Source organism: Bubalus kerabau, chromosome 10 (assembly GCF_029407905.1).
Source record: "Bubalus kerabau isolate K-KA32 ecotype Philippines breed swamp buffalo chromosome 10, PCC_UOA_SB_1v2, whole genome shotgun sequence".
Lineage (NCBI taxonomy): Eukaryota > Metazoa > Chordata > Mammalia > Artiodactyla > Bovidae > Bubalus > Bubalus kerabau.
Genome location: NC_073633.1, coordinates 89,798,562 through 89,813,922, shown reverse-complemented (window position 1 = coordinate 89,813,922; position 15,361 = coordinate 89,798,562). Strand labels below are relative to the sequence as shown.

Here is a 15,361-nt window from a genome sequence, read left to right as displayed (position 1 = left end):
AACATTCCTGGCAGAGATGTTTCCTTTATATAGCTTTGTCACATCATTTTCTCAAGTTAAGATCTCCTTTTAGGCTGGTTGAGGTGCTTAAATCCCTCATGGAAAGAATGAGCAATGCTCCTTAACAGAAAACTGAAGGTATTGGTTTCAGATTTTGAGATTTGCTCTATAAAGGGATACATTCATTATGTTTATTTATTGACTCTTAAATGCTCTATTGTTTCTTATTAGATAAGTCTTCCTTCTCTGTAGTTTTGTGATTTCTTCTGTACCTTTGAAAGCATTAGAGAAGTGCCTCTTCCAGTAACAAAACAAAAACACTGTAGTTTAAACCAAAAAGATTCCCAAATTTCAGTGTTTCAGAATGATTTTTTCCTGCTAAAGATAAAAGTTTTCAGAATATTTTCAGAAATTGTTAGCAGTTTATAATTTGGCCTACATGTACAAATTTCCTTATTCAGTAGTTAAAATGGATTTGAGAGGTAGATTAGTAGGAATAGTCATTGGTTTATTACAATTAAAGTGCTTGAAAGTTCTTAGAATAACATCTCTTCAGATCCTGCAAGAGGTTATTGTTGTTTTACTAGAACTAGTATTATAATTGTCTTTGAAAAAAGTGAAATGATTTGTTTGTTTGAACTTAGGGTTACTCTAAAAGGAAGTATGTTAATTGCTCATTTCCCCCTAAAACAAAACCTTTGATTTGGGATAATAGTTTTTTATTAGTATCATAATCTGAACCTTTAAATATGTGAGAAGTTTCAGTTCAGTTCAGTTCAGTCGCTCAGTCGTGTCCGACTCTTTGTGACCCCATGAATCCCAGCACGCCAGGCCTCCCTGTCCATCACCAACTCCCGGAGTTCACCCAAACTCATGTAAGAAGGTAGTAACTTCCTTTTCATATTTCTTTTACAGCTTGTAAAAATTAAAATGAATAAACTACGGCAGAGTTTTAGGAGAAAGAAAGATGTTTATGTTCCAGAGGCCAGTCGTCCACATCAGTGGCAGACAGATGAAGAAGGAGTTCGTTCTGGAAAATGTAGCTTCCCAGTCAAGGTAAGACCTCATGTTTCTATAAATCTCAATGTGGGAAAAAACTGACAGTTTATTGTATGTGAAATTCCATTAATTAGGACAGTTAAAAGAAAACACTTCAAAAGCTAATCTCTTTATATTCTGCTTCAGTGACAGAATTCGAAGAAAAATAGATTATAATTAATGATTTTTCTCCTTATATTTATTTATTTTTAATATATATGCTTTATTGACTTACATTGTTTCAGGTGCACAGCAAGGTGGTTCAGTTATACAAATATGCATATATTATTTTTGAAACTATTTTCCACCATAAGTTATTACAAGATACTGACTATAGTTCCTTATGATATACAGTAAACCTTTGTTGCTTGTTGCATATCTATTTTTTAATTAGAAATCTAGCATTCTGTTTATACTAAGTCAAACAAGTGGAATCAAAAATGTCATAATTTTGTAATTAGGCAAAAATTCATGTTCTCTAAAATATATATATTATATATATTTATATATATGTATACAAAAGCTTTTCTACTACACTTGATAAAAGCTTGAGAAAGAACAGTCAACAAGAGGAGAAGAGATGGAAGAAATTAAAGAACATAAACTAAAGGAAATGCGGGCACTGAATATGAAATAGAAAAAGTGAAACAAACTAGGTAAAAGTAGAAGATCATCATATGGTCCAGTTGTTTTTAAACACATCTGCTCATTAGAAACATATCTGGAGCTCTGGAGAAAAAAAGCAATACAAAGCATTTGTAGTTTTCAAAAGATTTCAGGATACTTCTGATATGCATCTAGGTTTTAAAAAGTGATTTTAAAAGGTTTCTCTAATAGATCCTAGTTTTGGTGACACAGAATTCTTTTATTTTTCTCTTGACGAATCATGATACAGTAGTATTAAGTGAGTAATAGTGACATATTCACAATAGTAAAAGATTTGTTTATCGGTTTTCACAATCAGTTCAGTTTGGTCACTCAGTTGTGTCCGACTCTTTGCTACCCCATGGACTGCAGCACGCCAGGCCTCCCTGTCCATCACCAACTCCTGGAGTTTACTCAAACTCATCTCCATTGAGTCGGTGATGCCATCCAACCATCTCATGCTCTGTTGTCCCCTTCTCCTCCTGCCCTCAATCTTTCCCAGCATCAGGATCTTTTCAAATGAGTCAGCTCTTCATACAGGTGGCCAAAATATTGGAGTTTCAACTTCAGCATCAGTCCCTCCAGTGAACACTCAGGACTGATCTCCTTTAGGATGGACTGGTTGGATCTCCTTGCTGTCCAAGGGACTCTGAACAGTCTTCTCCAACACCACAGTTCAAAAGCATCAATTCTTTGGCGTTCAGCTTTCTTTATAGTCCAACTCTCACATCCATACATGACTACGGGAAAAACCATAGTTTTTGACTAGATGGACCTGTGTCAGCAAAATAATGTCTCTGCTTTTTAATATACTGTCTAGGTTGGTCATAACTTTCCTTCCAAGGAGTAAGCATCTTTTAATTTCATGGTTGCAGTCACCACCTTCAGTGATTTTGTGAGCCCAAAAGATAAAGTCTCTCACTGTTCCCATTGTTTGCCCCATCTGTTTGCCATGAAGTGATGGGACCAGATGCCATGATCTTTGTATTTTTAATGTTGAGTTTTAAGCCAGCTGTTTCACTCTACTTTTTCACTTTCATCAAGAGGCTCTTCTGCCATAATGGTGGTGTCATCTGCATATCTGAGATTATTGATATTTCTCCTGGCAATCTTGATTTCAGCTTGTGCTTCATCCAGCCCAGCATTTCTCATGATGTATTCTGCATATAAATTAAATAAGCAGGGTGACAATATACAGCCTTGATGTATTCCTTTCCCAATTTGGAACCAGTTGTTCTTTTGAACTGCATTCAAAAGGGTATATCTTTCCTTTTCTCCTTTGCCTTTAGCTTCTCTTCTTTTCTCAGCTCTTTGTAAGGCCTCCTCAGAGAAACATTTTGCCTTTTTGCATTTCTTTTTCTTGGGGATGGTCTTGATCACTGCCTCCTGTACAGTGTCATGAACCTTAGTCCATAGTTCTTCCGTCAGTCTGTCTATCAGATCTAATCCCTTGAATTTGCTTGTGACTTCCATTGTATAATCGTAAGGGATTTGATTTAGGTCATACCTGAATGGTCTAATGGTTTTCCCTACTTTCCTCAATTTAAGTCTGAATTTTGCAAGAAGGAGTTCATGATCTGAGCCATAGTTAGCTTCCAGTCTTGTTTTTGTTGACTGTAAAAATAAGTCCTGTAATCAAGGAAATCCTATAATCAAATCCAGATCAGATCAGATCAGTCGCTCAGTTGTGTCTTTGCGACCCCATGAATCGCAGCACGCCAGGCCTCCCTGTCCATCACCAACTCCCGGAGTTCACTCAGACTCATGTCCATCGAGTGAGTGATGCCATCCAGCCATCTCATCTTCTGTCATCCCCTTCTCCTCCTGCCTCCAATCCCTCCCAGCATCAGAGTCTTTTCTGCCCTCAAGACCAGATTACCTGGGGATTCCCAGTCTCTTTGTCAGATCCCCAGGCTGTAAAGCCTTAAGTGGGGTTTACAACCTTCACAGTGGTGGGAGAATTTCTTGGAATTATTGTTCTGTAGTCTGTGGGTTACCCACCCATAGGGTGTGGGATTTGATTTTATTGTGATTGTGCCCCTCCTACCATCTTTCTGTGGCTTCTTCTTTGTCTTTGGATATAGATTATCTTTTTTTAGTATCTTTTTCCAGTGTCCTCCTGTTGATGGTTGTTCAACAGCTAGTTGCAATTTTGGTGCTCTCACAGGAGAAGATGAGCACGCGTCCTTCTACTCTATCATCTTGCACCGGAAGCCTTCTCATTATATTTAAATAAGAATTTCTGGTATATAATTTGAAATCACTACAAATAAGATCACTTATAATGAAAATACTAATCCTGAAATACCTAAAAATTCTTAATTATCAAGAATCGTTTTTTCCAACAGAACATGCTTACTAATTGTGGAACAAAGTAAGTGGGTATCTGCTTTCTTAAATACAGGCCTGGTATGTTCTATAAAATCTTAAATCAGAAGAGTTAAAAAGGATTTTATCCTTAATCTTTTTTTTTCTATTCGAATAGATATTTTTATTTATTTATTTTTAATTGGAGGCTAATTAGTTTACAGTATTGTAGTGGTAGCCTTAATCTTGTAACTTTTAATTGAGTTCATTTAAACTAATGCTTTCATTTGTCACATCAGAAAATGGAAGCTTTAAGAGTTTAAGAACATAGTGAAGATCTAGAGAAGGGGATGCCTTGTAGGTGCTTTTTGTTACTGCTACTTGAGACTGAAGAAGAATCATCTGTATTTAAGGTCATAGAAGAAATAAATGTGTGTGCTACACTGTTTAGTGAGAAGAAGCAATTAATAGTTATATATGCTATGAGATGTGTGAGGAGGAAAAAATAGAAGGAACTACACCAAAATGTTAATATCTTGAAGAAGAAACTTTAATTTGAAGTGTTAGCATTTTTCTCTATTTTTTTGTATATTCTTATGTATGAATATTTTTATTGTGATTTTTCTCCTTTTTTACTGCCTTGGTATTATGCATGAAACATGGACCAAAGCCTCAGAAAGAAAAATAGTCAATATGATTGGAAAAGTGATTTTGAGAATCTCTGGGAACTTAATACATGACTCTTAAAATACACGAATTTTCCACAGTCCATCAATGATGAAGCATTTTCCTAATCACTTAGCTTTGTCTGTGCAACTTACTTGCTGAAACTTCTTTTATAGGAATAATAAACTTAATGTTTAATTTTAAGTGGTTAGTATGATATTAAGATCAAAAAAAAAAAACAACCCCACCTCTCTTACATAAAACCTAACACTCTTCTTTCGTGCCTCACATCCAGCCAAACAGTGGATTCATTTTGATTATACAAATCAAGTATTAAGTATTGGGTTCCTTAACGTCTTACAGAAAAAACCAAATGAACTTTTTGGCCAACCTGATACATTGAAGTGGCTCCTCTTACACATTGCTGATTGCTTGGAGGATACTTTGCAACTTCATGGGAGGGCAATTTGGAAAATATCAGTTAAAATTTTCAATGCACTTTTCATTTGACTAGCAATTTTACATTTGAGAATTACATCTATAGATATATACTGGCATGAGTGGTCATTCTAGCAATTTGTTTATAATAGTAAAAATGTGGAAACTCAGTTAAACATCATTCTGAGACTAGATAAAGAAATTATGACATCTGTTGAGGGGAATTCTTTGACACTTAAAAAAAGAATAAGGTAGATCTATCTTCACATATTTATAAATTTTTTTGAACTCCTGCTATGTGCCAGACAGATGTTAAGTGGTAAGCAAATAAGACACAGTTCTCGCTCTGTGGCGTTTATAGTCTCCTTATGGGGGAGAGACTTTTAATTTGATATCTGTGTTACTAATACATGATTACAGACTGAGATAAGTGCTTTTTATTTACTTTTTTTCTCTTTTCAAAAAGTTTTTTGAAATATACCTGATACACAATGTTATGTTGGTTTCAAGTGTACATCTAAGTGATTCAGCTATGCATTCTTTGTTTGCATTCTCTTCTATTATAGGTTATTACAAGATGCTGAATATAGTTTCTTGTGCTATATATACAGTAGGTCCTTGTTGTTATCTATTTTATATATAGTAGTGTACATATTTTGATCCCAAACTCCTAACTCTCCCTGCCCTCCCCTTTCCCCTTTGGTAATGCTAAGTTATGGCTGAGTAATATCCCATATTGTGTATATATCACATCTTCTTTATCCATTCACCTATCGATGGACACTTGGGTTATTTCCATGTCTTGGCTGTTGTAAATAGTGCTGCTATGAACATTAAGGTGTGTGTATCTTTCTGAATTATAGTTTTCTCCTTATATATGCCTAGGAGTGGAATTGCAGGATCACGTGGTAGCTCTGATTCTAGTTTTTTAAGAAACCTCCATACTGTTCTCCTTAGTGGCTGCACTAGTTTACATTCCTAGTAACAGTGTAAGGTGGTTCCTTTTTCTTGGTGCCCTTTCCAGCATTTATTATTTGTAGACTTTTGGACATGGCTATTAACCAGATTTAGAAAAGGCAGAGGAACCAGAGATCAAATTGCCAACATCCATTGGATCATTGAAAAAGCAGGAGAGTTCCAGAAAAACATCTACTTCTGCTTTATTGATTACTCCAAAGCCTTTGTGTGAATCACAACAACTGGAAAATTCTTCAACCGATGGGAATATCAAACCACCTTACCTGCCTCCTGAGAAATCTGTATGCAAGTCAAGAAGCAACAGTTAGAATTGGTTGTGAAACAACAGACTGGTTCCAAAGCAGAAAAGGAGTACATCAAGGATGTATATTGTCACCCTGCTTATTTAACTTATATGCAGAATATATCATGTGAAATGCAGGGCTGGATGAGGCACAAGCTGGAATCAAGATTGCCAGGAGAAATATCAATAGGCAGATGATACCACCCTTATGGCAGAAAGTGAAGAAGAACTAAAGAGCCTCTTGATGAAAGTGAAAGAGGAGAGTGAAAAAGTTGGCTTAAAACTCAACATTCAGAAAACAAAAATCATGGCATCCCATCACTTCATGGCAAATAGATGGGGAAACAGTGAGAGACTTTATTTTGGGGGCTCCAAAATCACTGCAGATGGTGACTGCAGCCATGAAATTAAAAGACTCCTGCTCCTTGGAAGAAAAGCTATGACCAACCTAGACAGCATATTAAAAAGCAGACATACTTTGCCAACAAAGGTCCCATCTAGTCAAAGCTATGGTTTTTCCAGTAGTTATATGTGGATTTGAGAGTTGGACTATAAAGAAAGCTGAGCGCCAAAAGAATTGATCCTTTTGAACTGTGGTGTTGGAAAAGATTCTTGGAGTTCCTTGGACTGCAAGGAGATCCAGGCAGTCCATCCTAAAGGAAATCAGTCCTAAATGTTCATTGGGCAGACTGATGCTGAAGCTGAAGCTCCAGTACTTTGGCCACCTGATGTTAAGAACTGACTCATTGGAAAAGATCCTTGATGCTGGGAAAGATTGAAGGCAGGAAGAGAAGGGGATGATAGAGGATGAGATGGTTAGATGGCATCACCGACGCTATGGACATGAGTTTGAGTAAGCTCCAGGAGTGGGTGATGGACAGGGAGGCCTGGTGTGCTGCAGTCCATGGGGTTGGAAAGAGTCGGACACAACTGAGCAACTGAACTGCACTTAATTGAGTCTAACGGGTGTGAGGTAGTACTTCATTGTAGTTTTGATTTGCATTTCTCTAATAGCTAGCAATGTTGAGCATCTTTTCATGTGGCTGTTGGACATCTGTATGTCTTCTTTGGAGAAATGTCTATGTAGGTCATCCGCTCATTTTTTGATTGGGTTGTTTGATTTTTGATATTGAGCTGTACAAGCTATTTGTATGTTTTGGAAATAAGCCCCCTTGTTGGTCATACTGTTTGCAAATATTTTCTCCCATTCTGTAGGTTGTCTTTTTGTGTTGTTATCTGTGGTTTTCTTTTCTGTGCAGAAGTTTTTTAGTTTAACTAGGTCACATTTGTTTGAGGTAAGTGCTTTTTAAAAAGGGAATCAATCTGGTTCTTTAATAGCACGTAACAAAACAACATGACCTAGACTATAGGATCAGGGAAGGCTTCCTTGAGAAAGTAAAGTTTGACCTGGTATCTAAAGGTTTAGTAGGAATGAATTAGGTGCGAAGATAGGCAGAGCATTTCAGAATGAGGGAAAGTATGTGTACATAGGCACTGGTGGTGGGAGGAAAGAATAGTATCAAGGCACTAAAAGAAGGCTATAGTATCGGAAGTTTAGATGAACCTGGAAAGAATTAGGGCAAAGATTTGTAGGCCATGTTAAGGCTTTGGGACTTCTAGAGTAATGGAATTTAAAAAAAATTAAAAGATGCTTGTTCCTTGAAAGAAAAGCTATGACAGACGTGGACAGTGTATTAAAAAGCAGAGACATCACTTTGCTGACAAAAGGTCCATATAGTCAAAGCTGTGGTTTTTCCAGTAGTCTGGAAACTGTGGTTTTCCAGCAGTATATGGGTATGAGAGTTGGACCATAAAGAAGGCTGAGTGCCAAAGAATTGATGCTTTTGAACTGTGGTGCTAAAGGAAATCAATCCTGAATATTTATTGGAAAGACTGAAGCTGAAGCTTTAATACTTTGGCCACCTGATGTGAAGGGCCAACTCATTGGAAAAGACCCTGATGCTGGGAATGACTGAAGACAGGAGGGGAAGGGGACGACAGAGGATGAGATGATTGGATGGCATCACCAATTCACGAATGGACATGAGTTTAAGCAAACTCTTGAAAATGGTGAAGGACAAAGAAGCCTGGTGTTCTGCAGTCCATGGGGTCACAAAGAGTCAGACATGACTGAGCCATTGAACAACAACATAGTGGTTACAAAGAGTCTGGTGAAAGATTACTAATCCACAGGGTAGATAATGGTAGGCTGGACTAGGGTGGTGACTGCTGAGATGAAAAGAAAAGTAAATTGAAAGATAATTGAGATAAAGGCAGTAGGAATTGGAGACAGATTGCATCTAGGAAATGAAAAGGGGTAGTACAAGAGGATACCTAGTATCTTGTCCCAGACTGATAGAGGTGCTGATCATTGATACAGGAAATACTGAAAGAGTGTTCTCTGCATGTGCTTATGCAGAATATTTTAGGGTATCATTAAGTGATAAAGGCAAGGTACAGAACAGTTTATATGGAATGATTCTATTTATAGTTAAACAGAAAAAAAATTAAAACTTCCTGGTGGTCCAGTGGTTAAGAATCCGCCTTCCAATGCGGGGGATGTGGGTTGGATCACTGGTTGAGTAATGAGGATCCCACATGCCATGGGGTAACTAAGCCCACTTGCCACAACTAGAGAACCCACGTGCTGCAACTAAAACCCAGTGCAGCCAAAAATAAATAAATAATGTTAAGAAAAGAAAATATGTATATGCTCACATATATGTAAGAAATATCTGTAAGAAGACAACACAGGTAATTCAGAACTCTGATAGTAAAGAATTGGTGATTTGTTCACTTTTGAATATATGTCCTTTGGAATTAGTGGCTTTTTTTTTTTATCATGAATATGTATCATATTTATAATTAGCACATATATATATATTTTAAACCTCATTCATAGGATTCTGAGCAGTTAAAATAATTATAGTAAAGTTAATTGAAGCACTTTTAATTGGCTACAAAATACATTAGCTTTAAAGTATTTTATGTAAGATAAATAGGCTCAGTATCTTTGTGTAGTTCTCATTTGTGGTAAGAAATTGCTGGTTGGGATGTATTTTAGAGGTAAGCACAGAAGATATAAAATTTATATCTTAGAAGGACTTCCCAAGCGGCACTAGTGGTAAATAACCTGACTGCCAGTGCAGGAGACATAAGAGACGTGGGTTCAATCCTTGGGTTGGGAAGACCCCCTGGAGGAGGAAATGGCAACCTTCTCCAGTATTCTTGCCTGGGAAATCCCATGGACAGAGGAGCCTGGCAGGTTACGGTCCTTAAGGTCACAGAGAGTCTTACACGACTGAAGCAACTTAACATGCACACACAATATCTAGGGCAGCTTATTTAGAGTGTTTTTGTTTGGTCTTTTCCAAATGGTCTTTTGAAATCCTTTCAAGATGTTCATCTTCTCTGCTGTGTGTGCCTCCCTTACCTGCCTTCCTACCAACCCATCCCATCCCACCCTATCCCACACACTTACATGCAGGTGACCTAGGGTAGAATCAAAACCTGAAATTTTTTCCCCTATAACCTAGAGATAGATGCATTTTCTCAATCATACTGGGCAAATGATATCTGGGCTTGCCTTAGAAACCATGAATTCTAAACTAGTATTGGATTAGTATGAAAAGTTTCCCATGTAGGCAGCTAGTAGGGTGATGGGCATGCTCACTGAGGGAGACCATATTTGGGGATAGAGATGAGTTGCTTTTGAGGTACATATGAGAGTTGCACGTGCATATCCCCACTGACCAAAAGCACCATGAGCTTTGATTTTGAGGTTACAAATTTTAGTGAGTAGGTGAGTTTGGAAATATGGAATCCTCAAATAATATATATATAGCTATATATAAATCATCATTAGAATCATGTGTCAGTGAGATTGCCTAAGTGAGAAGAGAAGGTGGCCTGGGACAAATATAGAAAGGACAGGCAGTATAAATGAGTATCTTCAAAGGAAAATAAGAATGAGTAGCCAGAGAGACGAGAAACCAGGATAATGTAGTCTCAGACACCAAGATTTTCAAGTAAGAAAAATTGGTCAAATGCTGTAAAGAAATCAAGTAAGAAATGAAACTTCATTAGATTAAATATTTGAAGGTGTTGGTGATTTAGAGTGGAGTCATGGGGATGGAATCTATGTTGAGTGGACGGATGCAAAATAAGGAGATAACAAATCTAGAGATTACTAATCCCAGAAGTTTGTCAGACAAGGTTATGTGATGGGAGAAGGGTTCAAGGGGGGGAAGTATTGCAAGAGGTAGAAGAAAACTTTTGGTGATAATGGCTGATTGTGATGATGGTTTCTCAGTTATATATTTGATTAAAAAACTCAGCAGATTATGTACTTTGAAAGTGTGTATTTTGTTGTATGTCAGTTATACCTCAGTAAGGCAGTTAAATTTTGTTTTTCAGGAAATGTGTCTTCAAAGGAGACTAGAAAGGCAGAGTAACAAAAGGAGTGTTAAGTTGAAAAACTATGTGTATATTTTGTTTTGATTTTTTAAAAACAGATTTATTAGATATAATTTGCATAAAGTGAAGTTTACTGATTTAAAGTGTGTAAATCACCAGTGGCTTGATTTCGTGTTGAATTTTGTTTTTAAAATAGTAGAGACCTGAGCATAAAGGTCTCCACAAAGAAGCATGGAGAGAGTGGATTAGTTCTAGAGTGGAGGAAGGATGCTGCTTCTATTTTAATAGTAGCAAAGGTGGAAAACAGGGCAAATGCACTTTAATTTATGGTGTTGGTGGCCTGAAATTGATGAGATTCTATTCTAAAGATATATTTTCTCAAAGAAATAAAAAGTGAAGGCATGTGTAGAACAGCGGAGAGAGAGATTATAGAATTAGATTTTGAAGACTGGCATAGCTACTCTAGAGAACAAGCAATACAGACTATGCAATTACTCAAAATAGAAATGCAGTTACTAGACATTAGTCAAATGAAGCTCCAGCTGGTTTGATCTCTGCCATGTGTTTTTAAATATACTAGTGCCTATGAAGTGTAATAATATTAGAACAGTAATTAAAGTAGGTTTCAAAGCTTGTCTTACAATTCTATCTGCTAATTAAAAAAAGATACTGTTAATAAACAGAATTATGTCCTCGCTCATTATTATCAAACGGTAAAGACCAAGGGAACAAATGCATTTTGTATCAGAATGGGACGGCTCTTTACAGACAGATACATGGAGACTTCCCATTACTTTCCATTGGCTAAGATGGAATCAAGTCAAATCTATAGTTGAAAGTCAAGAAAACAAATACTTGGTGTTTTCAGCCTGTACCAAGGAGGCAAGCTCTTCTTGCAGGGAAACCAGTTGAAAGGATGACTGTCATGTAAGCAACTAACAATGTCAGCCACAGTCACTCTATCGTATATGATCTTCACTGTCCTCTCATTTTGTGTTATTTTTTCCTGCTGCCACTGCTTTAATCAAGTCCTCATCTTTGTTTTCTCCCTCAGACCATTATAAGAGCTCTTGACCTTTTTTTTTTTTTTTTTTTTTTTTGCTTTTGATCTTGTTTTCCTTCCAAACTATTGTCTTCGTGCATAGTAGGGATGGGGGAGCCTGGTGGGCTGCCGTCTATGGGGTCGCACAGAGTCGGACACGACTGAAGCGACTTAGCAGCAGCAGCAGTGATCTTTCTAAATTGTAAATATAGTTATGTCACTTTCCTGCTTCCTGTGCTTCAGTGGCTCTGTTATAAAATCCTGGAGAGGCATCTAGGCTTTTGTAAAAGTGTACATTTTTAAGCCAAACTACCTGAATTTGTGTTTGATCTATGCCAGTTATTATTAATTGTGTGATCTCTCTTAAAAATTACTTACCCTTTGATGAATGGATAAAGAAGATGTGGTATGTATATACAATGGAATATTAGCCATAAAAAAGAATGAAATAGGGACTTCCCTGGTTGGCCCATTGGCTAAGACTCCACATTCCCAATGCAAGGGGCCTAGGTTTGATCCCTTGTCAAGGAACTAGATCCCACGTGCCACAAATAAGAGTTCATGTGCTGCAAGTAAGACCTGGTGCAGCCGAATTAAAAAGAAAGAAAGAAAGAAAGAAAGAGAAATTATCTGTTGACACAATGGATGAGAATCCGCCTGCCAGTGTAGGAGGCACAGGTTCAATCCCTGATCCAGGAAGAGCCCAAATGCCTTGGAGCAACTCAGCCTGTATGCCACAACTTCTGAAGCCTATGTGCTGTAACATCTGAAGCCTGCAAGCGTGGAGCCTGTGTTCCGCAGCAAGAGAAGCCCTTGCACTTCAATGAAGAGTAGCACCCACTCACTGCAACTGGAGAAAGCCCGTGCACAGCAATGAAGACCCAGCACAGCCATAAATAAAGAAAGAATGAAATAAAGCCATTGGCAGCAACATGGATGGACCTGGAGATTATCACACTAAGTAAAGTAAGCCAGAAAGAAAAAGACAAATAACATTATATTGCTTATATATGGAATCTTTAAAAAAAAAATTTTTTTTTAATGAACTTATGTATCAAACAGAAGTAGAAGCACAGATATAGGTAACAAATTTACAGTTACCAAAGGGGAAAGTGGGTCCAGGATAAATTAGGAGTTTGGGATTGACATATATACACTACTATATATTAATATAAAGTTAACCAACAAGCACCTGCTGTATAGCACAGAGAACTATACTAAGTATTTTGTAATAACCTATGAAGGAGAAGAATCTGAAAAAGAGTCTGTGTGTGATGTGTATGCGTGCACGTGCACGCACTAAGTCACTTCAGTTGTGTCCGACTCTGTGTGACCCCATGGACTGCAGCCCGCCAGGCTCTATGGGCTTCTCCAGGCAAGAATACTAGAGTAGGTTGCCATGCCCTCTTCCAGGGGATCTTGCTGACCCAGGGAGCAAACCGGCATCTCTTACATCTAACCTGCATTGGCAGGCAGATTCTTTACCATTAGTGGCACCTGGGAAGCTGGGAGGCCAGGAAGCCCCCATATGTATGTGTGTGTGTGTGTAAATTGAATCACTTTGTACTGCACCTGAAACAGTTTAAATCAACTATATGTCAATAAAAAAATTTAAAAAGAAATTACTTAACCTCTCTGTGCCTCAGTTTTTTCATCTATAAAATGAGAACTTGAATTAGTGTAGGTTATGAAAATTAAGTTAGGGCTTCCCAGGTAGTGCTCATGGTAAAGAACCCGCCTGCCAATGCAGGAGATGTAAGAGACGTGGGTTCAATCCCTGGGTCGGGAAGATCCCCTGAAGGAGGTCACAGCAATCCACTCTGGTATTCTTGCCGGAGAATCCCATGGACAGAGGAGCCTGATGGGATACAGTCCATGGGGTAATAAAGAGTCGGACAGGACTGAAGTGACTTAGCACACGTGAAAATTAAATGAGTAGATACATTATATGAAAAACACACCACTAGCACATAGTGCTGCTGCTGCTGCTAAGTCGCTTCAGTCGTGTCTGACTCTGTGCTACCCCATAGAGGGCGTCCACCAGGCTTCCCGTCCCTGGGATTCTCCAGGCAAGAACACTGGAGTGGGTTGCCATTTCCTTCTCCAATGCATGAAAGTGAAAAGTGAAAGTGAAGTCGCTCAGTCGTGTCCAACTCTTAGCGACCCCATAGACTGCAGCCTACCAGGCTCCTCCGTCCATGGGATTTTCCAGACAAGAGTACTTGGAGTGGGGTGCCATTGCCTTCTCCAAGCACATAGTGAGTACACAATAAATATTTGCTGCTGCTCTTGGTGTTATTGGTTAGATAACAACTGAATGTTGAAGTTTTTAATCTGAATTTCTTGGGTGTTTTCCTTAATTGATTTTTCTTTAAAACACTGCAAGTTAAATATCTTCTCTTGAAAAGGAGTCAAGTTTTTGATAGATGTTTGGTGCCTGAGGACTTATGCATTGGTCATACCAACTTCTCTTAGCTGTAAAAATTCTCTTTATCCCAGGAGATGAAATATTTTCTGTTGCTTACAATTTTACAGCTTGAGTGTGACAGTCTTCTGCATACTCAGTGTTTCATTTCAAATCTGCTTCACACTGTAAAACTTAATGTTCAGTCATTTTAATCTATTTTAAGCTTTAAATTTAAGTGATTAGATTTAACCCATATGCTTAGTTTAGTTTTTTTTTTTTTGGTTGTGCTGAGTGACTTGTAGGATCTTAGTTCTGTGACTGGGGATTGAACCCCAGCTCAGCAGTAAAAGCATGGAGTCCTAACCACTGGTCTGCTGGGGAATTCCAATATATACTTAGTTTAGATGAATTGTTCAAATGTAATTGTGCTCCAAATTTATACATAAAAAATAGTCCATTTTAATTTAGCTGCTACTTTTTGATTAAAGCCCCTAAACAAGGTTTGATGTATGTTGTGCACATCTGCATCCTGTATTTGCCTATAACATAGGCTATGTGTATGTGATAATGTGCCTTATAGCTTCTTATAAATTAATGACTGTCACTGTTTGTTAATGTTGAGAACTGCTGACTATGCAGTCTCTCACATCAGAGCTCTGCAGTTCTTCTCATGGATAACAGTATCAGAGGGATAATCTACTTTTAAATTTTTTTTTTTTTTTCAAGAAAATGAAAAATGACATAATTCATCCAAGAATGAAATTCTACATACTAGTTTTTCTAAGCTACATTTTTGTGAATAAAAGTCCCTGACTCAGAGGGAGTTTGGAAAAGGCATACAGACAAAAGAAGTCTCAGTGTCAAATATTTTAGCCATTAAAGCATAAATCAGCTGCAGTTCTTTGGTGAGGTAGTGTCTCAGAGAGGAAAAGAGACATTTTTAATAATGTTTTTTTCAATTGGCATGTTTTTCTAATAGACAGAAGGCTGATTTCCATCTCCACATTTCTAAAATAGATTATGTGACTGAGTCAGTCCATGTGAGATACTTTTATTTTCTTCTTTTTACCAAGTCTTTTCATCAAGTCTTCCCTCCTTTCCCCCTCTCCCTGCCCCCTTGTCATAAATACCTGTATGTGAC

At 37.6% G+C, this 15,361-nt stretch overlaps 1 protein-coding gene across 14 annotated transcripts in view; it reads left to right on the top strand.

Annotated features, from left to right (window-relative positions):
* The window catches only part of NUMB (NUMB endocytic adaptor protein), a 163,712-nt gene that overhangs the window by 103,975 nt on the left and 44,376 nt on the right, over positions 1–15,361 (top strand). For all 14 annotated transcript variants that reach the window (XM_055538586.1, XM_055538582.1, XM_055538592.1 and 11 more), the window contains one exon: positions 916–1,056. In XM_055538586.1, coding sequence (XP_055394561.1) covers positions 931–1,056 — 126 coding nt within the window. In that variant the 5' untranslated portion in view covers positions 916–930. The remainder of the gene's footprint in view (positions 1–915; positions 1,057–15,361) is intronic.